This window comes from Manis javanica, chromosome 7 (assembly GCF_040802235.1).
Source record: "Manis javanica isolate MJ-LG chromosome 7, MJ_LKY, whole genome shotgun sequence".
Lineage (NCBI taxonomy): Eukaryota > Metazoa > Chordata > Mammalia > Pholidota > Manidae > Manis > Manis javanica.
The window spans coordinates 34418482-34445208 of NC_133162.1; the positions used below are offsets into that span (position 1 = coordinate 34418482).

At 37.7% G+C, this 26727-nt stretch overlaps 1 protein-coding gene across 4 annotated transcripts in view; it reads left to right on the plus strand.

Annotated features, from left to right (window-relative positions):
• IDE (insulin degrading enzyme) overlaps positions 1 to 26727 on the plus strand; it is a 111405-nt gene that overhangs the window by 25635 nt on the left and 59043 nt on the right. For 3 of the 4 annotated variants that reach the window (XM_017661819.3, XM_017661810.3, XM_037015716.2), the window contains exons 2-4: positions 6553 to 6737; positions 7724 to 7931; positions 12693 to 12862. In XM_017661819.3, the coding sequence (XP_017517308.1) occupies positions 6553 to 6737; positions 7724 to 7931; positions 12693 to 12862 (563 nt within the window). Of the gene's footprint in view, positions 1 to 3886; positions 4000 to 6552; positions 6738 to 7723; positions 7932 to 12692; positions 12863 to 26727 lie in introns of those variants that run through there. The other variant, XM_017661825.3, reaches the window with a different exon arrangement.

Genomic DNA, 26727 nt, shown 5'->3' on the forward strand with positions numbered 1-26727 from the left:
CTTAGATATCTCCTTCTTCATTCCAATGGCAAGTCCAGGAACCAGTGGGATGAATGCAGCTACAACTGCAGCATCGCCTGGATCTTTGTTGAGGTTTTTTGATGATCATCTTCTGGTATGACTCTTCCAGAGAGTGCTGATGTTGGAAGTTCTTCTTCATATCGTATCTTTAGTTCATTTTCTGGGTAGCCAAATTAGGCTTTGATCCTCTGTATAAACACAAACAGACCCTTTGCCCACACTTTGATATGCCCTTTATACCATTGTGTAGAACTCATTGGAGGTCACCACACAGGAACTGCTTTTTTTTTTTTTTAAGAGAAAGGAATATTATCAGAAAAACATACCAATAGCCGATCATCTGACACCCTTTAAGTGATCAAAATTAAGGATATTTAAAGCATGCATTAATCATTGATTTACAGTTAGTTTTATCCTATCAGGGAGTAATCCCCCTTTTCTTTCTTTCTTTCTTTTTTTTTTTTTTTGTTATCATTAATCTACACTTACATGAGGAATATTATGTTTACTAGGTGGAGCATTTCTTTTGACCAATTTTAATTTTTTGTTTCCTTGTTTATATTACTTGGGATTTTAAGGGAGGAGAATGGGGTCAGGGAATGGCTGTGGGGGTGGTAACTGGGGATTGAGGAATAAAGGCCTGTGTGATTTCCTTAAGCACCACCTTCTGCTCCTCCCCTTCCCACGCTTCCTCTTTCTCTATAGTTCCAGCTTTGCCATTGAGCAATTGTGTGAATGCTCTTAGGCGAGTCACTTAATCATTGAGCTTTTGTTTACTCATCTAGGGTTGAGGAGAATGACCATCAACGACTGCTATTATAAGCTATTTAGAGAGAATGGAAATACTAAACGAGCAGTTCATAAAACATAGGACACAATAAAAATAAGAGTGACTGTTAGAATTAGTTTTGTGTTGTGGCATCTACCTTACGTTTTTTTGTTGTTGCTGTTATCATTAATCTGCAATTACATAAAGAACATTATGTTTACTAGGCTCCCCCCTTCACCAAGTTCCCCCACCACACCCCATTACAGTCATTGTCCATCAGTATAATAAGATGCTGTAGAATCACTACTTGTCTTCACTGTTACACAGCCCTCCCCATGCCCCCCGCTATATTATACATGCTGATCGTAATGCCTTCTTTCTTTTTCTCTGCCCTTATCCCTCCCTCCCTTCCCACCCATCCTCCCTAGTTCCTTTCCCTTTGGTAACTGTTAGTCCATTCTTAGGTTCTGTGATTCTGCTGCTGTTTTGTTCCTTCAGTGTTTCTTTGTTCTTATACTCCACATATGAGTGAAATCATTTGATACTTGTCTTTCTCCGCCTGGCTTATTTCACTGAGCATAATACCCTCTAGCTCCATCCATGTTGTTGCAAATGTCTACCTTACAGTTTTAAAGAGCCTGAAGTCTACCTGTGGAAGGATACTTGTGAAACATCCTTAGTCCCTATACTACAACTGTCAGAAACCTCTACCTAACTGTGTGGCGAGAGAAAAAAAGTTGGAAGTTTTGTTTATATGCTTTGACATATCAAAAATTAGAGACCGAGAGATCTGTCCTGGGGCAGGAAGTTTCTGCTTCATTAGCAACAATGCCAGTTTACCAAGGCAGCTTGTCTGCTAGATTCAAGAAATGGGACACATTTATGAGAGGTCTCAAGGAAAAAAGTTCTTAAAATTCACATTGGCAATAGATAAAGAAGGTGGGTAACGTGAAGCAAGGGAAGTCTGGGGCTAGCTGGTCAGTCCACAGAGAAGACTTGTGGATTGATGATGGTCAGACACTGGTTGTGAGCAAAGGGGGTGTGGTGGTTTTGGGCTCTTTCTAGGTGATTAGTGAAACGCCTTCATCTAGGAACGTGGAGTTTCTGGTTAGTTGTGGCTTGTAGCTATTAACTGATTACCTTCCCTTGTCTTTCTCTAATCCTATGGCCCTTATATCACCTAATTTAGGACATTTCAGAATTTTCCTGATCAATTTAAACCTTCATAAATTCTCTATAAAGTGTTTCATGTTAAGCTTGTCACTTTTTGAATGAACAACCATTGATCTGTATTTCCAAAACTAAAACAGAATTTGCAAAAGCACTTAAACCACTTCTCTAAAATGATACTGTCATAGGATTCGCTTAAATTGCTACCACCCTCATTCATTTAAGGGTTCATTTTTTTCATTGTAAATTCCTTTCTGGAGGCTGTAATTCTGCCTGAACAACAGCAAAGCATCTCCTCCTGGGAAAATAAGATTTAATTGAGAGGATTTTAGTTTATACCGCCTTTATGATCTAACTGGTATGTGAAGTGGGGTATACTGGCCCCTGTAACTGAACAGCCATGAGTAGATAGGCCCCTAAGGCATGCTGTTACTTTTTAGGTCAAGTAGCATGAATAGTGTTTGGGAGTATGTGGTCTTACAGTGAGGCGTCCCAGGCACATACCACTACTACCTTGATATTCTCTCTTACCTCTGCCTTCTATGAGAAGAAGGGATGTTTGTGGTGTGGTTCTGATTTCAGGCATCTTCTCTCTGGGCACCTTCTCCCCATGTAGGAGGGCCTTAGGTAAGCTCAACTTCTGCCTTCTGGTTTAGGGAATGGGTGGATGGATTCCACAGAAGAGAGTCTTTGATTTATAACTTGACTGCTAGCATCATCATTAACTTGTTCAGATTTATAGATTAATCCATTTAGAAATTAAGAATGGATCAGGTCTAACTTTAAATATGTCTGGGGCTATGAGGATGAGTGGGAGCAAAAAGCAAGTAAAATTTCTCCATCTCTGTTAAATAGGCTGTAAAACACTGAAAAGCATATGAGCTAAAAGGATGTGAAAGGCCATCTGCATAAAATATTACTTACATTAAAAATTTCCTCTTAAGATGGGAATTTGCAAATTACTTATTTGGAAATTTGTTTTTGCAAACCTGCAATTTAGGCCTTTACATGTCCAGATAAAAGTCAATGACCTTTCAGTGAAAGTTCTGGTTGTTGTGGTTGTATTAACACCAGGCTCCTGTTTTTCCACTATATTCCCTTCCCTTTATTTGGCATGCTTCTACTCACCTACTCTTTCTCCTCTTTCCCCTCCTAAACAGAGTTAGGTAGCCCCCTTTCATTACTCTCCTACTGTCCTTGGGGATGACTTTGTCACTGCACTGTAAAGATATTGACCTGTTCTCGTATCTGTCATTAGTCTGGGTTCCTGCAGAGCGAGAGCTCTGGCATACTCATCTTTGTAACCAACATGCATGGTGTAGCATCTAGACTTTCAAGAGTTCTCCTTAAATGTTTGTTGGGTTATGGGGAGCTGGGATAGACTGGGAATTAAGAACTGAGTTCCAATTGGTACATTTTACTGTATGACTTTGGACAAGTGATATAAGCTTCCTAAACTTCAGTTTCCTTATAAGTAAGATGAGGTACTAGCCTACCTGGGTATCTTCTTAAAATGCAGATTGTGGCTCAGTAGGTCTCTGGTGGTTTCTGATATTTTGCATTTTTAGCAAGCTGCCAGGAAGAGTCAGTGCTACCAGTCTGTGAATTATAAAAGACTCGATAACATCTAATGGCTCTTTCAGTTTTTATGTCCTGTGAGTTTAATCATTGTTTAAAATCTGAACAAAATTTTGAAATAATGCTGTAATTACTAAACCTCTCCCCAGTTTATCAGAATGCTGAACACTGACAATTCTGTACCTTATTATGAAGTTTCCAATAGATGATGATTGCCTAAAAATTGAGAATAATTTTATTGCTCCTAAGATTGTGACATTGACAGGTTAAAAATATCAAATAAGTGTCTGTGAAAGCATTGAAGTTAGCAGTAGCTTGTCATGTAAAGGTCAGAATTACTCTAGAAGGCTTTATGCTAATGAGGCAGCTAGGTAGACATGTGATCTTACAAGTATAAATACAGAGACCGGCAAGCTGTAGAATCCATCATCATCAGAGGAGTTCCTTCAGTTCTGCAGAAGGTGAGATTGTGTTTGAGCATGTGTTACAGGGTATGTTGATGGATATGCAGTAGGTTCAGTCAGACTGTCTACTGAATATGGATTGCTGGTGATGGATCTGGTTTGAAAATGTTGTTACTGTTTCTTTTGGTTTTTATTTCCTCAAGAAGTCATGATATTTGATTTGGGAACATTGTCAGCTTGGAAATGTATAGTTCTCCTTTATCTCATGTGCAAATGTCTGAAAGTAGTTGACTGATTTTTATGTTTGACTTAGAGAGTAAGTCCATCTTTTTGCTCTGAGCCACACTAGAGATATTAATCAGGCATAGCTTCGAAGTCCAGATAAGTTATATACATGTGGTAATGGACTCTTGATTGTTTTTTTCTCTAAGAAAATGAAAATCTGGACAAGGGAAATTGGACCCTAAAAAAAGTACAGAATGTAGCCTATAGTAGGGGTGATTACCTTAATTATAATGATTTTTTCACTTCCCACAGAGTAAGATAGTTTGTCCTACCAAAGTGAGTTATATCTCATCTCCCCACTTCAGTTGTGAATTGGACTGAAGTTTTAGAGCTCCAAAATCATTTTAATCATTTCTAACCTTGGGTTCCCCTAAATCACACCAGCTGGAGCAAGCACAGTAGAGGGAGTTGAGTTAGGTGTTTACAGTGGCAGTGGAACCACAGTAGCTTTTGGTTTTTTGCTCCCACTTAATGGCACCCATCACAAGAATCCCAGCCCTGCCCTCTTACAGAGCCTTAGAGGAAGAAGCTCAGGAATGCTCCCGTTTCCTGCCATTTGCTACCATTTAATGCTGCCCTTCTTGCCGGGGGTCCTAATGGAGGCTCTCTCACTGCTTATTCAATCTTAATGTTGATGCTAGGTTAGAACTCATTTTTTAAAATGTCATTTATATTGAACCGAATTTAAAGGTTTTGAAACCAGTTATGCACTGAAGGCATTTGCTGCTGTCCAAACAGATTGTCCTTTGGGAAATACCTTAACCAGGATTATTATTATTGTGTATTTCTTTGGAGGCTTAGATAGACCGTTTTCTGTTACCTTTTAAGACTTTGCACTCAGATATTTTCATCTGTCTTTGACATTGAACTTAAGTGCCATATAGCTAATGAAATAGAAAGGAGTTGTTAATAATGCCTTTTCACTTCCAAACTGCTTTTGAATTTTCTAAAAAATATGGTGACCTTGTATCCCCAAAATATTAGTATTTTAAACTTTGTTTTTCAAGAAATTATTTTTACTATAAATAGGGCAAGACTATTGCACTACTTGTGTAAACTACAGTGTGATTTTAAAAACCAATATTATACATTTAGTATAACCTATAGTATTATTTGAAATTCCAGCTATTCTTCTCAAAAGAAGATCTAAGGGACAATCTTAATAGGAGCAAACCTCTTTCAGTTGTTACTCAGAAGAATAGTTAGCCAATTTCAGGAGGAAGGTATTCAAAAAAGTAAAGATTTCACCCAAAATGTATGCCTTTTTATGTCCCTCTTATTTACCTTTAAACCTGGATGTCTTATCAGTCTTAAGGAGCAGTAAGAGCCACTTTTGTCTTCCTGTGGGGAAGCAAATGTGTTAGACAAGGGTCATTTTTCCTCTGTAGTTTCATATGTGTTTTTGCTTTACCTAATTAATGTATTGACATTAGCAGGTTCAGTTTTTATCTCATTAGCAGTCCCCAACACAGACAAAAAGGGCATCCACTCTTAGTTTCGAAAACAAACCCTAGACTCTGGAAAATCCCTTTGCTGCACTGGTACCAGCCAAGCTCCTACAGGGTTCTGTGTGCTGATAGTCTCTTTCCATCACTGGAACTGTAACCCTTTCTAGGCAAGAAAAGAGAGGCCTTATTAGAGGAGGGGGGAAGTCCTTTGTAAGAGAAGTTACCAACATCTCTGTTTAGATCCCTGGACTTTTCCTGCTCTGGCATTCAACTCTTCACCAGATTTCAAAAATTACCTGGGGTCCTTCCAATCTTTTGTTTGTTTTTTTGCTGCCTTCATAGGACAGTCCAGGTCTCTTATTTTGGTTAGGACATCACAGGACTTTATCTCAGTGGGGGTTGTTTCCTATGTTCTGAGCATGTGCACATCAGACCCTTGAGTTCCAGATCTGACCTGTCTTTATCATAATGTTGAGCAATGTCTTGGCTGACCCAGTAATAATTCTTACATAACCTCTCACCTCACTTACTCTAGTAGATACTTCTAAAATATGTGGGAAAGCAATTATTGGTAATTGAATACTCTATTCTAGGTCAGCATACTGACCAAATCAAGGCCCAACCCATCCTGTCTTAAATCCCTGTTCATGTGCTCTCTAGATAGAATATGACTCCACAAAAACAATATTGTTAGCATTTCTCTGAAAGAAGGAGGTGTAAATGGAGGAGAGGAATGATTATAGCCTGTGAATAGGCTAAAATAAGTGTCCTTCAGATTTTTTTATCTGATGATATATATATGGGTTTGTTTGATGTTATTCTTTGTTCTTAAAAAAAGGCAGCCACAAACCAACAATTAATAATTTTTTTCTTTCAGTTTCCAAAAAAAGATCTACAGCAAAATGAATAATCTAACAATCAAGAGACTAGGAAATCACATTATCAAATCTCCTGAAGACAAACGAGAATACCGTGGGCTAGAGCTGGCCAATGGTATCAAAGTACTTCTCATCAGTGATCCCACCACGGATAAGTCCTCAGCAGCACTTGATGTACACATAGGTACAATTTAAAATTATGAATTCAGCTTTGTTCAGTTTCATTGACCTAATGTTGACATTTATTAGAACTCTCCATATTTGTGCAAATAAAGACATGGTAGTTACCAGTTTGACATATCTTAACTTTGTACAGCAGTCCTACAGTTGTCTAAGTCAAATACCTTAAATTTACCGAGGCATTTTGTTAAGTTCCCAGATAAGATGACCTAGCAGCAAGGAAATTCATTCCTGTCCCTTACAGTCGCATTTCTAATGCTTTCACTTTCATATACTTTTGGTACTCTAGGAAATACTGTATTTCCTAGATTCTTGTGTGCCTGTTTCTTCCGCATTTAATGCTGATTTAATCAAGTTGCTTCTTATCTATATGTACATTTAGGCAGGTTTATTTTTTTCTCTTTAAAAAGGTGTTATTTAACTCAGTGGCATTTTACAATTGAGGAAATAAGGTAACAATCGACCTATGTTGAGTAAATGATTATTGCCAAGCATACCACAGTGTGCTTTGCAAATATCTTCTAGTATGTATTCACACAACTAAGTTAGGTATACATAAAAAAAGTGCCTGAGTCAAGGTAGATCAAGTATTGTGCTCAGTTTCACAACTAATAGAGCTGCTAACCCGCAAACCTGTGCTCTGAGCACCACACTGTGTTGTCTCCTGTAATGAAATGAAAGTAAGAGCTGGAAAGTTCTAGCTCTTTTAAAATAGTGAATTCAGGTCTTTCTTTCCCTCTGGTGTGATGTGTAAGGAACATAATGTCCAGAGAGGTTAATCTGCCCAAAGTTGTCAACTAATTGATGTCAAAGCTGAGGCTAGAATCTAAATAGTACCATTTTAGAGCAGCCTGTGTTAACCTTTCTCTGATTGTATGGTTGAGGTTGTCATGCTAACAGAAGTTCCAAATCATCTGTAATTCATCTGTCCTTTATAGCTTTCAACATACAAAAAAGATTTATAATATATGTTTTTCTCTTCTTTTTCAGGTTCATTGTCAGATCCTCTAAATATTGCTGGCTTAAGTCATTTTTGCGAACATATGCTATTTTTGGGAACAAAGAAATATCCTAAAGAAAATGAATACAGCCAGTTTCTCAGTGAGCATGCAGGAAGTTCAAATGCCTTTACCAGTGGAGAGCATACCAATTACTATTTTGATGTTTCCCATGAACATCTAGAAGGTGCCCTAGACAGGTAATGTTGAACACCCTATGAATTGTCCAATTTTGTGTACTTGTCACATTAATAATAATAATTATTATTACTATTATTATTAGTACAAAGATTTCTTCTTAGCTTTGTAGCTTAACAAAAGGTAGTTAACCACTCTTTCCCCCCTGTATTTTATGAAAAATAAAAAATAATGAGTGATATCATATATTTATTTTGTGATAGAGGCAAAATAATGGCATGACTTTAAACCAGCCCTACAAAATATTTTATTAGTTGTAAAATTCTCGCCAGCCCTTCCCATGCTAACTTGTATTACATATGAAACATGTAATGAAGAATAAACTGTAATAGTGTCATGGATCTCCTTTCAAGCATACTCCTGCTCCAGAATGCTAAAATTTAAATATTCTATTCTCCTTTAATTCCTCTATTCTCAGCGGTAGTGGATACAGACTTTTAAAAATTAAAATATAACATTAAATTAGTTTCACGTATACAACATCATGATTCAGTATTTGTGTACATTGCTTAGTGATTATCACAATAAGTCTGGTTACCATCTGTCATCATACAAAGTTATAAAAACTTTTTTTCTTGTGATGACAACCTTTTTTTCACATTTTATTTATTTATTTATTTATTTATTTTGTTATCATTAATCTACAATTACATGAAGAACATTATGTTTACTAGGCTCTCCCCTACCCCAAGTCCCCCCCAACAGACCCCATTACAGTCACTGTCCATCAGCATAGTAAGATGTTGTAGAATCACTACTTGTCTTCTCTGTGTTGCACAGCCCTTCCCTTTCTCCCCACCCCCCACATTATACATGCTAATCATATTACTCCCTTTCTTCTTCCCCACCCTTATCCCTCCCTACTCTCCCATTCTCCCCAGTCTCTTTCCCTTTGGTAACTGTTAATCCATTCTTGGGTTCTATGAGTCTGCTGCTGTTTTGTTCCTTCAGTTTTTCTTTTGTTCTTACACTCCACAGATGAATGAAATCATTTGGTATTTGTCTTTCTCCACTTGGCTTATTTCACTGAACATAATACCCTCTAGCTCCATCCATGTTGTTGCAAATTGTAGGATTTGTTTTCTTATGGCTGAATAATATTCCATTGTGTATATGTACCACATCTTCTTTATCCATTCATCTACTGATGGACACTTAGGTTGCTTCCATTTCTTGGCTATTGTAAATAGTGCTGTGATAAACATAGGGGTGCATCTGTCTTTTTCAAACTGGAGTGCTGCATCCTTAGGGTAAATTCCTAGAAGTGGAATTCCTGGGTCAAATGGTAAGTCTATTTTGAGCATTCTGAGGAACCTCCATACTGCTTTCCACAATGGTTGAACTAATTTACATTCCCACCAGCAGTGTAGGAGGGTTCCCCTTTGTGATGACAACTTTTAAGATTAACTCTCTTAGTAGCTTCCAAGTATGCAGGACAGTATTATTTACTGTAGTTACCATGCTATACATTACATCCCCATGAATTACTTATTTTATAACTGGAAATTTGTACCTCTTGACCCCCTTCACCCATTTTGCATACCACTCCCAACCACCCTGCCTCTGGCAACCACCAGTCTATTCTCTTTATCTATGCATTTGTTTTGCTTTTTAAATTCTACATATAAATGAGATCTTATGGTATTTGGCTTTCTCTGACTTATTTCCCTTAGCAGAATACCCTCAGGAGCCGTCCTTGTTGTCACAAATGGCAAAATTTCATTCTTATGACTGAATAGTATCCCATTGTTTATATATATCACATGCGTTCACTCATTGATGCTCATCTAGGTTGTTTCCATATCTTGGCTGTAGTAAATAGTGCTGTAATGAACATTGGGGTGCATGTATTTTTTTAATTAGTATTTTTATTTTCTTTGGATAAATGCCCAGAAATAGAATTGCTGGATCATATATGAGATTTCTATTCTTAATTTTTTTGAGGACCTTTATACTGTTTTCTGTCATGGCTGTATTAGTTTATATTCCCACCAGCAGTGCAGGAGGGTTCTCTTTTCTCCACATCCTCACCAACACTTGTTATTTTTTATGTTTTTAAAAATGGTTAATAAGAGTTCAGCCGCCACGCGCCAAAAAAAAAAAAAAATGGTTAATAGCCATTCTAATAACTGTGAGGTTCTATCTCATTGTAGTGATACAGAATTGTTTGACCTGTTGTTTCAACCTTGGGGATGTTTTGTGAAAGTATTTTCTGGAGCAAGCTCCATTAAGCCAATTTAATTTCATGTTCATTTTATATACAGCTTACAGTTTCTAATTTTTTTGTTACATCAAGTGATTTGATTCCTTATTCAAAATGTAATTTTTCCTTGGTGATTTTTTTTTCAGTTTTCTGTGTTACCAAAAGGTGTAATGCTGCAGCTTTTTAATGGGTCTGTCATGAAGTTTGACTTACTTTTAGTAATGGTCAGCTTTATTTGCTTACTTAAATTAACAGTAGTAATTATATTTTTTTAAAAATCCAATAGTTTGAATTTATTCCCTAGCTCAAAAAACATTAAGAGGGCAAGGCATGGTGGGTTCAGGATACCAGACTGGGTCAAAGTAGCCTGTCTCTTACTTATTCTAGCTTATGTTTCAGTCTTTAGGCAGCAAACTGAGGTGTAATCATCTTTTATATGTACTCCAAAAAAACTTTCATTAATGAGTTCCTGGGATGATACACTGAATTTAATTTCCTGCTTTACAAAAGCTACAGAAGATGTTCATGTAATAGATCTCTGTATGATGGAGGATGTCTGTTACTTGACTCAGAGAAGAAAAACCCACCTGTATAAGAGCCTCTTTTTAAAGTATTGATCATGCTGTGTTATAATCATGAGCATTAATGTGGGTCTATCAAGCTGTGGTATGTAGCTGTTAGGCATTTTTCCCAGCCTGAATGTTTTGAAGTAGGTAAAAGAGGTTACATGTCCAGAAAACCTATTTCCTTATATCTTTGATATAGACTCCAGATAGATGGAATTTCCTTCTGAATTGACATGTATAAAGTACTTAGTACAGTATATCATATTTAGTGTGTTCTTTAAGTAATTGTCAAGTAATGGTAACAGCCTCCGTGACAGCTGGACTGTGAAGTGCAGTTGCTGAGATGTTGATAGATAGACCCAGGAGTCCTAGGCCCACAGAATGTAAGTCTCATTTAAACAGAGCCTCTGCCCTTGACTGCAGCTGAATTCTGGATCTTGATTTTGCAAAATGGGGTCTAAAGTTTCTTAAGAAGAATTACTATATAAAATCGTGATTTAAGTTGTAACCTGTTGTAGGAGGATTAATTTATTATTAACTAAAGCTGTCTTAGTTAAACTTTGATACTGCTATTAAAGAACAGCCTCAAGAAAAACATTTTGGTTACTTATGTTAGAGTTACATGCCATGTTATTTGTTGAATCACTGCTTATTAAATTTTAAAATTATCTTAATAATTCATAAAGCCTATCATTATGTCCTAGTCAAACTGCTGTGTTTTTTCACTCCATTTTTTTTTCCCACTAACGTTTGTTTTCCTCCATAAGAACAAAAAATATTCAAATTGAGCTTTTTAAAAGTAGGTCACATCGTTTGTTCTAAAACGCCTGAATGTTAGTGAAATTACAGCTAAAACTGTAAATTTAAGGTTTATTTGCCTAAGAACTATCACTTACCTTCTCCTTTTGTTTGAGAATTAGCCATATATAACAGCACAGACATGCAAAATTATAGGTCTTCAGTAGATTGGTTCTGTCTCCGTAAGTCTGCCTTGACTTTTGGTGGTGTGTTATTTTGACTCATAATAAGAAATAGATAACTTGGTCTCTCTGTCTCTGGTCCTGGTCCATAGGTCCTAAAATGCTGGGAATTTCCTAAATGATGAGACACACACTAACTTGTCTTGTTGTGTTAATGACTTGCCCTGGGGGATGGCCCTAGGTAACCTGAGGACAGGAGCTGGTTGCCGGGATTTGGGCCCCACTCCAAGACTTTTGAGGAGAAGAAAGGAGCTGGATATTGAGTCCAGTCAGCAAATGGCCAGTTACTTAATCTTCATGCTTATGTAATGAGCCTCCCTAAAATCCTAAAAGGGCAGGATTCGGAGAGCTGCCAGGTCAGTGAACACATGGAGATTTGGGGTGAGTGGTCCCTGAGCCCCTTACCTTGGCCTTTGCATCTCTTCCATTTGGCTGTTCCTGAGTTATATCCTTTTATAATAAACCTGTGCTCTAGTAAGTGAAATGTTTCTGAGTCCTGTGAGCTGTTCTAGTAAATTAATTGAACTCAGGAGAAAGAGGCCCAAGGAACCTCCGGTCTATAGTCTGTTGATTAAAAGCCACGGTGACAACCTGGGGTTGTGATTCGCTTCTGAAGTAGAGGTTGGGGGTCAGTCTTGTAGGACTAGGCCCTTAACCTGTGGGATCTGAGTTTATTTCCAGGTAGATGTGTTGAAATTGAGTTGAATTGTAGGACACTCAGCTAGTGTTAGGAAATTGGTGGCAGGGAAAAATACACATGGAAATTGGTTAAGAATTGGAGATGTTAAGTTTTCAGGGATAGATTGACCTCTCTAGGTTTACATGTGTCCGGTATTGTATTTTTCTTCTGTCACTGAGAACTTACTTTACATTCCTTTTTTCTTTGTTGCAATGGTAGTTGTTCCTGATTGAGTATAATTCATATTTCCTATGTGTTAAGTTTCAAGCATATTTTTAAAAGGCCACTCTCAAAATAACAGCTTTTGAATTGTTAATTATGTTTTATACCCTTAGGTTTGCACAATTTTTCCTGTGCCCCTTGTTTGATGAGAGTTGCAAAGACAGAGAGGTGAATGCAGTTGACTCAGAACATGAGAAGAATGTGATGAATGATGCCTGGAGACTCTTTCAGCTGGAAAAAGCTACAGGAGATCCCAGACACCCTTTCAGCAAATTTGGGACAGGTTTGTCAACAGTGGCTTTCATGTATTAGTTCTCCATGACCTCATTTAAACCCATGCTATCTTTGCACAGTATTGTATTTTACAGTTCAGGATAGACGATTTCAGAACTACGCATTCCTACCTACCCTCTTCTTTATAAGTTCACAGTATGAAGCTTTGAAGTGGTCCTTTAGATCATTATATCTCCCTGTTATTTCTTAAACCATGCCCCTACACTTACACTGTCTGCTTGGTCCCTGTGTAGGCACCTATATTTTGTGTCTTGAGACCTAAGATGAGGCTAAAGTTTAGGTGTATGAGCTTAATGGAGAAATTGATAGGTTACTGAGAAGAGTAACCAAATATGAAGCAAGTTAATTGGATAACAAGGTATAGAATTGAATTCAGAGTTTAGAAAAAATAAGAATGCAGTGATTATAATCCCTCTCGTAGGCGACTAGCAGTTTTAAAAGAAGGGTGTCGAACAAGAGTTGGGCCTTCGGCATTGGGCTTTATACATAACACTTAGGATAATATTCTCAAATTGTAATAAAAGGGTTAACTTAAGCAATTGTTTAGCGCTAAGCCATCCCTTTCAAATAGGGGTCTAAATGTTTAAGGAGCAGAGCAGTTAATTATAAATAGATATTAACCAGCATTTCAAAGAGAGAAGATAATAGATCCTTTTATTCTGAAGTCTACCTTCCAAATAGAAGTTCCTTCTTTTAACCTTCCCTTCAAGGCTTGTTGAATCCTTCTGCTTCCCTTACCTCCGATCTCTGTTCATATGATGCATAGCATTTGCTGTGCAGTGGCTCTGTGGGAGACAGAGCATACCAAAGACACACAAGGTCCCTGCTCTGAGTGCTACAAGCCCTGGAAGGAGATTAGAGGTGGTGATGACGGGGAGTAGGATAAAATAAATGTGGAGATTTTTTATTTTATAATTGTACGCTTTTTCTTTACTGAATTTTTCATTAAAAGGTAGATGTTTAAATATTTAAAGAGTACGAAATTAAAGTAAAGAAAAAAAGCAAAAACAAATAGCCTCCCTTTTTCTCACCCACTTCTGACAATCCCACTCACCAGATGTAATTGTTAAGAGGTTGCTATGATTTTAAAATACTGCTTTGGGATTATAAATTGCATGTGAAGAATAGATTTAGTGTAATGTATGCTTATTATAAAAGTTAATTATGGGAACTTTTTTTTCAGACTATAAAGACAGATTTCTTTCAGTTTGAATACCATTCTAATATATCCAAAAGCAGCCAGGGAACTAGCATAGTTTACAAAATTAGGAGTTTTTAAAAATTGCCATTAGGGCAGTTAATATTATATTCTTTAGATTTATCATACTTGTCACTCAGTATCAGCATCATTGCTAAGAGAAATACTGGGGTACCTAAAATGTCTGTGTAAAGCTGAATTGTTTGAAAAGTGGCTTGCTTGGAGAACAGTACACATGGTGTATAAAGGGAATGTGAGTTTTAAAAATCACATTTCAAAATCATTCCATCCATATGATTGTTGTCCTTAAAGTCGTTCCTGTGGTAGGTTAGATGCTTACACCAGCAGTTCTGCTATTGTGCAGAACATGTCAGAGCTCCTTTTTGGGAGTTACCTTCTTTTAAGTAGCTTCACTGGTGACAAATCATAATCAACATAATCTTAAACCAGTGAATAAAGTAAGGAGTGTTACTTCTGGTCACAAGCAATGGACAGTCTTAAAATGTCCCAGAGGAAGGTTTTAAGAGTGCTGGGCAGGGAAACATTGAATGATCATATATATATATATATATATATATATATATATATATATATATATATATATGGCTGGGGTTTGAGGGCATGTTTGTTTTTATAACCACTGACAAGGCTAGGCAACTAATATGAGTTAATATAAACAGCTGAGAAGTGAGTGAGCCAGACTCAGTGCAGAAAATGTGATATAAGTAACACAAATGCCAAGTTGCCTTCTGACTTTAGAAGTATCAATAAACATTGAATTTTTTGGAGCAGAAGTTCTGTCCATTTTTAAGGTCACAGTTATGTGACCATATTTGAAAATATGAAAGTTGCATGCCCTTGCCCTAAAAATTACATGTATAAAATTTTGCAAAAGCGATCCTTGAAGAAGATTCCTTGTCAGAAATTCATGCTTAATTTACTTCTGTTATTTTTGAATGACTTAAGGTGTTTCTGTGAATGTGGGCCATTTCGTCCATCAAGGGATTATGATGTACTATTTTAATAATAATATTTAAGATATTATAAAAATATTATTAAATAATAACTGATGCTATTTAAACAGGAAAAGCTGGGTATTTTTGAGTGAACAAAAAATGAAGCATTGTTACTTATTTTTAAGAAAATCTTAAAATGTTTCTCTTTTACAGAGGTTTTTCATGCTTCAAAAATAGTGTAGGTCAGTGGTGTTCAAACTTTTTATATACAACCAATAGTAAGAAGCACATTTTGATCTTACCAATTCAGAGCACATGTATGTGTGTTTGTGTAAGCAGCTAAAATGAAAGTTTTACCAGACAATATCTCACATCTTGGGATGTAGTCTGTTGCCCTCTGTTGCTTTAAAAAAAATTCTCTTCTGCCAGTACATTACATTTATTTCATTACAGTTGAATGGATCCCAGCCCATAGTTTAATCCAAAGTGACAAGCTGTCATTTCAGTAGACTCAGAAAAACCATTTAATAAAACTTGGCACTCACTCATGAGCAGAAGCAACAAAAAATTCATAAGCTGATAAAAACGTATGTCAAACATCTTGACTAATGGTGATGTTTCCAAAGGATTTAAAATGAAAGGCGAAAAAAAGAATACCCTGTAATCACTTTTTTGTTCAGCTTACTGTATAATTGTCACAAATAGTCAAATAAAAATTGTGATATGTAAGAGGTAAAAAGGAAGCAAATGAAAACTTTCGTATGTATGATATGTCTGCATAAACATATCTAAGAAAATAGATCAACCATTAAAAATAAGGTAATTTAACAGTGTTGCCAGAAGATGAGAAGCACACTAAAATTACATTCTTTTATCAATGATAATCAATTAGAAAAATGCCATAGGGAAAATTATTTCATTTACAATATAAAAATAGGTTTATTCAAAAGATGTGTAAGAAATATATAATGAATACCTGGGTAAGTGGTATCAACCATGTTCATGAATGGGGAAACTCAGTATCACACAGATGTAAATTCACCTCAAATTTATCTAAATTTATTACAGATTTATCTAAATTCATACCTATCAGGTTGGCAGTGACTGAAAGTCAGGCAAAACTGAAAGTCCTAGGAGGTTTTTTTTTTTTTGAGAAACTTGAAAATCTGATTATAAAATTAATAAGAAAGAGTAACCAAAAATAGCTAAGATAATTTCAAAGACTACAAAGAAGGTACTACTTCTGCCAGATACCAAGACATTACAAAATTCTACTAATAGTAGTAGAATTGGTACAAAGTTACAGGAGATGATAGTAGAACAGATTATAGACCCTGGAAACATATCCACAAATATATGGAAACATGACATAAGACATTACAATGAGTGAGGAAAGGATGGACCTTTCAATAACTGCTGCAGGGACAATTAGTTATCTATATGTAGAAATAAGTAGAATTAAATGCTTATCTTTCTATGCACAAAAATGAATTTCAGGTCAATTTGACTTAATTATGGAAAGAAAACTTTACAACTTTTAGGGAAAAATACAGGATAATTTTTTTCATCTTAAGGGTGTTCTTAAGGACACAAAACACAAACTATCATTTACAGATAAAGATAAATCATAGATTTAAATATAAATTTGACTTCATTAAAATTTCAAACTTCTGTTCAGTAGAGACACAAAAACGAAATACAACCTGCATACCTGGTGAGGATATTTGGAAAACCTGTAACAGGTAAAAGCTTGTATAGGTAAATAGGTAAAAGATTAAACCGGAGGTGGAGCCAAGATGGCAGCGTGAGTGGGGTAGTGGAAATCACCTCCCAAAACCATGTATATTTTTGAAAATACAACAAATACAACTATTCCTAAAACAGACACCAGTGGATACAGTACAACAACCAGGCTGTGTCTACATGTGCAAGAACTCAGCATCTCACGAAGGGGGTAAGATACAAGCTGCGGCCTGGCGGGACCCGAAGGCTCCCCCGACCCCAGCTCCTCGGCAGGAGAAAAGGAGTTGGAGAGGAGAGGGAGTGAAAGCCCAGGACTGCTAAACAACCAGCTCTAATAGTCCACACTGGGAGTGCAGACGCACACTGCATGGTGTGCTGGATATTAGAGAAACGAAAAAGGAAAATCTGCGTGCAGATTCCGGCAACCAGCTCCCCTGGAACAAAAGAAAAGTGAGTGCTTTTTGAAAGTCTTAAAGGGACAAGGGCCTATCAGCTGGACAGAAGCATCATGGCACACACAGCCCAGCAGCTGGGAATCCCAGGGAACTCCAGGTGCCCTAACCCCCTGGGTAGCAGCGCAGCTCTGAAGCCCCTCATGGTGATAAGCAGCCTGCCAGTCATTCCCCAAACACAGCAGCCCTGACACAGCGGCCCAGTAGGCGGAGAGTGGCCGCATGCGCCTGAGGCAGTGGCGGAGCCATCCAGGAGCAGCTGTGCAACCCTGCGGCGGCAGTCGAGCATCCGGGGAGCGGCTGCGTGTGCCTCCAGCAGCAGTTGCAGAGCAGCCTGAGTGGCCACGCCCCCAGTAGCTGCGCAGAATCTCCTCCCTGTGTGTAGCCACCCAGGCCAGATCCAAAGACTGCTGCCGGGGCAAGACGTGAAGGGGCGCCACTCTTGCAGGAGAGCACACCCAGTGCACCTGCCACTCCCTGCAGGGCTCTGGGTTACCCTGATGGTGACGCTGCCCATGGCAGCTTAGGAGGTTACTCCGGAGGCTGCTCCAGGAGTGCGGGTATCCAACACAGGCAGCGGAGAAGGGCAAGGCAACTAGCAAACAGGAAAGGACTTTGTTCTCCCAGCTGACACACGTGCTACCTGCCTATAGCTACCTCTGTCTCCAAGAAAAGGCACAAGAATTTCATCCAGTCCAGAATTACTGAGACAACCCCCGAGAGAGAACCTGGGGAGATAGATTTAACCAATCTTCCTGAAAAAGAACTCAAAGTAAAGATTGTACCCATGCTGATGGACCTGCAGAGAAATATGCAAGAGCTAAAGGAGCAAGTAGGGAGGGGGAATACAGAAATAAAAATCTCTGTACAGACTTAAGAGCAGACTGGATGAGGTGCAAGAGGCCGTTAATGGAACGGAAATCAGAGAACAGGAATACAGAGAAGCTGAGGCAGAGAGAGACAAAAGGATCTCCAGGAATGAAAGAATATTAGGAGAACAACTGTGTGACCAATGCAAATGGAACAATATCCGCATTATAGGGGTACCAGAAGAAAGGAGAGAAAAAGGGATAGAAAGTGTATTTGAAAAATTATTGCTGAAAACTTACCCAAACTGGGAGAAGAAATAGTCTCTCAGACCATGGAAGTCCACAGAACTCCCAACACAAGGGATCCGAGGAGGAAAACACCAAGACACATAATAATTAAAATGGCAAAGATCAATAAAAAGGACAGAGTATTAAAGGCAGCCCCAGAGAGAGAAAAAAGGTCACCTACAAAGGAAAACACATCAGGCTATCTATGATCAGACTTCTCAACAGAAACCTTACAGGCCAGAAGAGAAAGTCATGATATATTTAATGCAATGAAACAGAAGGGCCTTGAACCAAGAATACTGTATCCAGCACGATTATCATTTAAATATGAAAGAGGGATTAAATAATTCCCAGACAAACAAATGTTGAGGGAATTTGCCGCCGACAAATCACCCCTACAGGATATTTTAAAGGGACTGCTCTAGATGAAAGCACTCCTAAGGCTAAAAAGACGTCAACAGAGAAAATAAAATCATAGCAAAGAAAGCAGACCAACCAAATACTAACTAAAGTCAAAAAATAAAATCAACTAATCACAAAAGCAGTCAAAGGAAACACAAAAGAGTACAGAATAAAACACCTAACATATAAAGAATGGAGGAGGAGGACTAAGAAGGGAGAGAAATAAAGAATCATCGACTGTGTTTATAATAGCTTAATAAGAGAGTTAAGTTAGACGGCTAAATAGTAAAGAAGCTCCCCTTGAACCTTTGGTAACCACAAATATAAAGCCTGCAATGGCAATAAGTACCTATCTTTCAATAATCACCCTAAATGTAAATGGACTGAATGCACCAATCAAAAGACACAGAGGAAAAGAATGGATGAAAAGCAAGACCTATCTATATGCTGCTTACAAGAGACTCACCTCAACCCAAAGACATGCACAGACTAAAAGTGAAGGGATGGAAAAAGATATTACATGCAAACAATGGAGAAAAAAGCAGGTGTCGCAGTACTTGTATCAGACAAAATAGACTTAAAAACAAAGAAACGAACAAAAGATAAAGGACATTACATAATGATAGAGGTGTCAATCCAACAAGAGGATATAACCATTATAAATATATATGCACGCAATACAGGAACACCAACATATGTGAGACAAATACTAACAGAACTAAAGGAGGAAATAGAATGCAATGCATTCGTTCTAGGAGACTTTAATACACCACTCACTCCAAAGGACTGATCCACCAGACAGAAAATAAGTAAGGACACAGAGGCAGTGAACAACACCCTAGAACAGATGGACTTAACAGACATCTACAGAACACTACACAATAGCAGGAGGATACACATTGTTCTCAAGTGCACATGGAACATTCTCCAGAATAGACCACATACTAGGCCACAAAGAGAGCCTTAGTAAATTCAAAAAGATTGAAATTCTACCAACCAACTTCTCAGACCACAAAGGCATAAAACTAGAAATAAATTGTACAAAGAAAACAAAAAGGCTCACAAACACACGGAGGCTTAACAACATGCTCCTAAATAATCAATGGATCAATGACCAAATTAAAACAGAGATCAAGTAATATATGGAGACAAATGGCAGTGACAGCATAAAGCCCCAACTTCTGTGGGATGCAGTGAAGGCGGTTCTAAGAGAAAAGTATATAGCAATCCATGCCTATTTAAAGAAGGAAGAACAATCCAAAATGAATAGTCTAAAGTCACAATTATTGAAACTGGAAAAAGAAGAACAAATGAGGCCTAAAGTCAGCAGAAGGAGGGACATAATAAAGATCAGAGAAGAAATGAATAAAATTGAGAAGAACAAAACAAGAGAAAAAGTCAATGAAACCAAGAGCTGATTCTTTGAGAAAATAAACAAAATAGATAAGCCCCTAGCCAGACTTACTAAGAGAAAAAGAGAATCTACACACATCAACAGAATCAGGAAAGAGAAAGGAAAAATCACAATGGACCCCACAGAAATACAAAAAATTATTAGAGAATACTATGAAAATCTATATGTTAACAAGCTGGAAAACCTAGAAGAAATGGACAACTTCCTAGAAACATAGAACCTTCCAAAACTGACCAAGGAACAAACAGAAAATCTAAACAGACCAATTACCAGAAAAGAAATTGAATCGGTAATCAAAAAACTACCCAAGAACAAAACCCCTGGACCAGATTGATTCACTGCTGAATTTTATCAGACATACAGAGAAGACATAATGCCCATTCTCCGTAAAGTTTTCCAAAAAATAGAAGAGGAGGGAGTACTTCCAAACTCATTCTATGAAGCCAGCATCACTCTAATACCAAAACTAGGCAAAGACCCCACGGAAAAAGAAAATTATAGACCAATATTCCTGATGAACATAGATGCAAAAGTACTCAAGAAAATATTAGCAAACTGAATTAAAAAATACATCAAGAGGATCATACACTATGACCAAGTTGGATTCATCTCAGGGATGCAAGGATGGTACAACATTCGAAAATCTGTCAACATCATCCACCACATTAACAAAAAGGACAGCAACCACATGATCATTTCCATAGACTCTGAAAAAGCATTGACAAAATTCAACATCCATTCATGATAAAAACTCTAAACAAAATGGGTATACAGGGCAAGTGCCTCAACATAATAAAGCCCATATATGACAAACCCACAGCCAATATCATACTTAACAGTGAGAAGTTGAAAGCTTTTTCTCTAAGATTGGGAACAAGACAGGGATGCCCACTCTCCCCACTGTTATTCAACACAGTACTGGAGGTCCTAGCCACGGCAATCAGACAAAACAAAGAAATACAAGGCATCCATATTGGTAAAGAAGAAGTCAAACTGTCACTATTTGCAGATGACATGATATTGTACATAAAAAACCCTAAAGACTCCATTCCAAAACTACTAGAACTAATATCTGAATTCAGTAAAGTTGCAGGATACAAAATTAATACACAGAAATCTCTTGCTTTCCTGTACACTAACGATGAACTAACAGAGAAATCAGGAAAACAGTTCCATTCACAATTGCATCAAAAAGAATAAAATACCTAAGAATAAACCTGACCAAGGAACTGAAAGACATATACCCTGAAAACTACAAGACACTCTTAAGAGAAATTAAAGAAGACACTAACAAATGGAAACTCATTCCATTCTCTTAGCTAGGAAAAATTAATATTGTCAAAATGGCCTTCCTGCCTAAAGCAATCTACAGATTCAATACAATCCCTTTCAAATTACCAACAGCATTCTTCAACAAACTGGAACAAATGGTTCAAAAATTCATATGGAGCCAAAGCAATCCTGAGAAGGAAGAATAAAGCAGGGAGCATCTGGCTTCCCAACTTCAAGCTGTACTACAAAGCCACAGAAATCAAGACAATTTTGTACTGGCACAAGAACAGAGCCACAGACCAGTGGAACAGAATAGAGAGTCCAGATATTAATGAAACATACACTGTCAATTAATATATGATAAAGGAGCCATGGACATACTATGGGGAAATGACAGCCTCTTCAACAGCTGGTGCTGGCAAAACTGGACAGCTACATGTAAGAGAATGAAACTGGATCTTTGTCTAACCCCATACACAAAAGTAAATTCAAAATGAATCAAAGACTTGAATGTAAGTCATGAAACCATAAAACTCTTAGAAAAAAACATAGGCAAAAATCTCTTAGACATAAACATGAGTGACCTCTTCTTAAACATATCTCCCCGGGCAAGGGAAACAAACCCAAAAATCAACAAATGGGACTATATCAAGCTGAAAATCTTCTGTACAACAAAGGACACCATCAATAGAACAAAAAGATATCCTACAGTATGGGGCAATGTATTCGAAAATGACAGATCCGATAAAGGGTTGACATCCAAAATATATAAAGAGCTCACACACCTCAACAAACAAAAAGCAAATAATCCAATTAAAAAATGGGCAGAGGAGCTGAATAGACAGTTCTCTAAAGAAGAAATCCAGATGGCCAAGAGGCACATGAAAAGGTGCTCCACATCGCTAGTCATCAGAGAAATGCAAATTAAAACCACAATGAGCTATCACCTTACACCAGTAAGGATTGCCACCATCCAAAAGACCAAAAACAACAAATGTTGGTGAGGTTGTGGAGAAAGGGGATCCTCCTACACTGGTGGTGGGAATGTAAATTAGTTCAGCCATTGTGGAAAGCAGTATGGAGGTTCCTCAAAAAGTTCAAAAGAAATACCATTTGACCCAGGAATTCCACTTCTAAGAATTTACCCTAAGAATGCAGCAGCCCAGCTTGAAAAAGACATATGCACCCCTATGTTTATCACAGCACTATTTACCATAGCCAAGAAATGGAAGCAACCTAAGTGTCCATCAGTAGATGAATGGATAAAGAAGATGTTGTACATATACACAATGAAATGTTATTCAGCCATAAGAAGGAAACAAATCCTACCATTTGCAACAACATGGATGGAGCTGGAGGGTATTATGCTCAGTGAAATAAGCCAGGCGGAGAAAGACAAGTAGCAAATGATTTCACTCATATGTGTAGTATAAGAACAATGAATAAATTTAAGAAGCAAAACAGCAGTAGACTCACAGAACCCAATAATGGACCAGCAGTTACCAAAGGGAAAGGGACTGGGGAAGATGGATGGGAAGGGAGGGATAAGTCGGGGGGAAGAAAGGAGGTACTACGATAAGCATATATAATGTGGGGGTGGCACGGGGAGGACTGTGCAACACAGAGAAGACAAGTAGTGATTCTACAGCATCTTACAATGCTGATTGACAGTGACTGTAATGGGGTTTGTCGGGGGGACTTGGTGATGGGGGGAGTCTAGTGAGCATAATGTTGTTCATGTAATTTTAGATTAATGATACTAAAAAAAGAAAGGTCAGAGTAACTGAGCAGACAGTTCTCCAAAGAAGAAATACAGATGGGCAACAGACACATGAAAAGATGCTCCACATCACTAGTCTTCAGAGAAATGCAAATTATAACCACAGTGAGATATCATCTCACAGCAGTGAGGATCGCCACCATGCTAAGGACAAACAACAACAAATGTTGACGAGGATGTGGAGAAAGGGGAAGCCTCCTACACTGCTGGTGGGAATGCTCATTAGTTAAGCCATTGTGGAAAGCAGTATGGAGATTCCTCAAAAAACTCAAAATATAAATATCATTTGACCTAGGAATTTACCCTAAGAATGCAGAGCCCAGTTTGAAAAAGACATATGCATCCCTATGTTTATCGGAGCACTGTTTACAATAGCCAAGAAATGGAAGCAACCTAAGTGTCCATCAGTAGATGAATGAATAAAGATGTGGTACATATGTACAGTGGAATGTTATTCAGCCATAAGAAGAAAAGAAATCCTACCATTTGCAAGAACATGGATGGAGCTAGAGGGTATTATGCTCGGTGAAATAAACCAGGTGGGGAAAGACAAGTATCAAATGATTTCATTCATCTGTGGAGTATAAGAATCAAAGCAAAAACTGAAGGAGCAAAACAGCAGCACTCACAGAACCCAAGAATGGACTAACAGTTACCAAAGGGAAAGGGAGTCGGGAGGATGGGTGTGAAGGGAGGGATGGCAGGGGGTGGGGAAGAAAGGGGGCTTTACGATTAGCATGCATAATATGGGGGTGGGCTCAGGGAAGGCTGTACAGCATGGGGAAGAAAGGTTGTGGTTCTATAGCATCTTACTACACTGATGGACAGTGACTGCCTGCAATGGGTTATGTGGGGGGAGTCTAGCAAACATCATATTCCTCATCTAATTGTAGATTAATGATACCAAAGAAAAAAATATAAAACCATTCACTAGAGAACTGGGCAAAGGATATGAATATGGAGTTGACAGAAAGGATATTTGAATGGCCAGTAAGCAAAAGAATGATGCTGAAATTGGTAATCAGGAAAATATAAAATAATAGTGAGATAGTGATTTCACACCAATCTATTGAAAGTCAGACAAAACTGAGTTTTGTGTTGGTGAGGATGTAGAAAAATGGAAAATCATATGCTGTTGGTAGGAAAATGAATTGGTCCAACCACTTTGTAAAGCAGTTTGACAATATCTTTAAAAGGGGAGTGATGCCCATGCTCTTTGACCCAGGGAATCCATTTCTTGACAAATACCCTCGAGAAATGACTCTAGCAGTTGTGCACAGAGAACATATAGAGGAATGTTCATGAAGTATTTTTTGAACTAATGATAAATAGGGAATGACTTAAATGTCTTTCAGTGGTTGAATGAAATAGTATATTCTGGTCTGTTCATACAGTGGAATATTCTACAGCAGTTAAAATGAGTTTGCTAGAAAAATGAACTTTTGTTTAAAACCAGGTAAAGAGCGAAGTATTTTGAACAAAATCTAAGTTGCAGAATATGTTTTGTATGGTAGCTTTCTATAAAATTTGAAGACAGGCAAATGAGTATTGCATATTATCAATGTCTATATATGTATATAATATAAAATATGTCCAAGAATGATTAAATGCAGAATTCTCTTTAGTATCCCTCGGACAGGGTGGGAGAGAGAGGGAGGGAGAAGATGTTAGCTCTGCCCCTGATATTTAATTACTGAGAGGAAGATGACTTACAGCAAGTATCACAAGATGTGGAGAGGGGTAAAACTGGGTGGTGAGTACATACGTGTTAATGATGTACATGTTTAAATATTTTAAATATTTCAAAATTTTAAAATTGAAAGAAAAATTGAATTACTTGTACCCATTTATCTAACAAAAATAGGAAAATTAAAGACAGAGAGACACTTAAAAATAAGCAAGAGAAAGTATACTTACGTGTGCAAGGATTGTTTGTATGTTTACTACTCATGTGTGTTTGTGTCAAAGCAAGCCTGTAGGTTACCTGTCCCGTCTTACTAAGCATCCGGTTCTGCAAACATTTCTGTAACCAAGTGGGACAAGCCCTTAAATTGCTGTCCTCTTTCTTGTGTCGTGGGTTCCCTGTGTAGACTTCCCACATCTTGAAGCTGACGTCTGGCAAGAATTTTTCTGTTTTGAGTCACTTACTTCGTTTCAGTTGTTTCCATGGTCACTCTGTGCTATACTTGTCTCCCTACAAAAGTCTTCATTGAATCCCACTATGACTTTTCTAGCTTCAGATTTCAGCCAGGAATCCCACCTCCCATTAGCTTACTCCTGGGTGATTTAAACTTTGGTCTTTGAAGTTGGGCAGTTTGAATATCTGCTCTGCCACTGGCCAGCTGAGAGACTGTGGGCAAGTTTCTTAACTTCTGTAAGCCTCAGTTTCCTTCCGTGTCAGGTTGATGTGAGGATTAAATGAGGTTGTACATGTGAAGTGGTTAGCAAAAAGTCTGGCCATAATAATGTTCAGTAAATGATAGTAGCCTTAATAATAACAATATCATAGCTGACTGGTGGCTGTGAGAGACATCAAAACTTTGCCATGAAGGACGAGGTGGCCACCAAGAGCTGCTTGAAGACCCAGTGGGTGTGATGAACTGACTGTAGGACATTATGTTATTTGAGAAATGTTCTCTTTATCTTTTTAAACTGAACCCGTGGTTGGTGTCCACATTGGCTTTTCCCTTTCATTTATCATTTAGTTTTAGTCCCATAATTCTTGATAACTTGTATGTTCTTTCTCTGCTCATTTGCCTTTTTTTTTTTTTTCACCTCCATGGCATAAAGCAGGAGCAGTGGAATTTTTTAAAGTAGTTTGGAAAAGGAAAGGGAAAAGCTTAGTTCTGGTTATTCTTTAGTGAGCTGTTTCTCTAAACATAACCCCACAGAGACTATGGGAGCAACTGGGTTCAGGCAGCTGGGAAGGAAATAAAAGAAGGAAGTCATGGAGTGGGTAAGGGAAGCACAATCGGCACTCCCTGGTATATGAGTAGGAGGAAAGGCAAAGTGGGAGGGCACCTGGAAACACATGGCGGTGCTGTGTTAGGTGTGGTTGGCATTTTCTTGTTATTTATTCTAGTCTAGTATACTGGTGGCATGTGCCATGGATTATGAGAATCTGTGTAGGGTGTTACAAGTGACCCCAGATTATTATCTCTTTCTCTCCCAGTTGACAGATAAATTTTTTTAGTCCTCCTACATGTTAACGGCATTACAAAATGCAAAGAAGCGTAACCAGTGTTTCTGCACTGAAGGTATTTATAATGAGTTGGATAGGCAAGCAAATCAGGATTTTTTCACTGGAGTATAAGCTCAGATATGATTCTCCAGGATCATTATCTCTTCTTTCGCTTCTTTCTCCTTGCTAATTTGTATTGAGTGCTGTACTTTGTCTGGATTATTTAATTTAATTTTCACATAATCCCAGTAGGTATGTGCTCTTATTATTTCTATCTTACAAATGAGTAGACTAAGATTTAAGAGAAGGTAATTAAATTGCTTGGGATCACACAGCTTTTAAGTACTGAAACCATCATC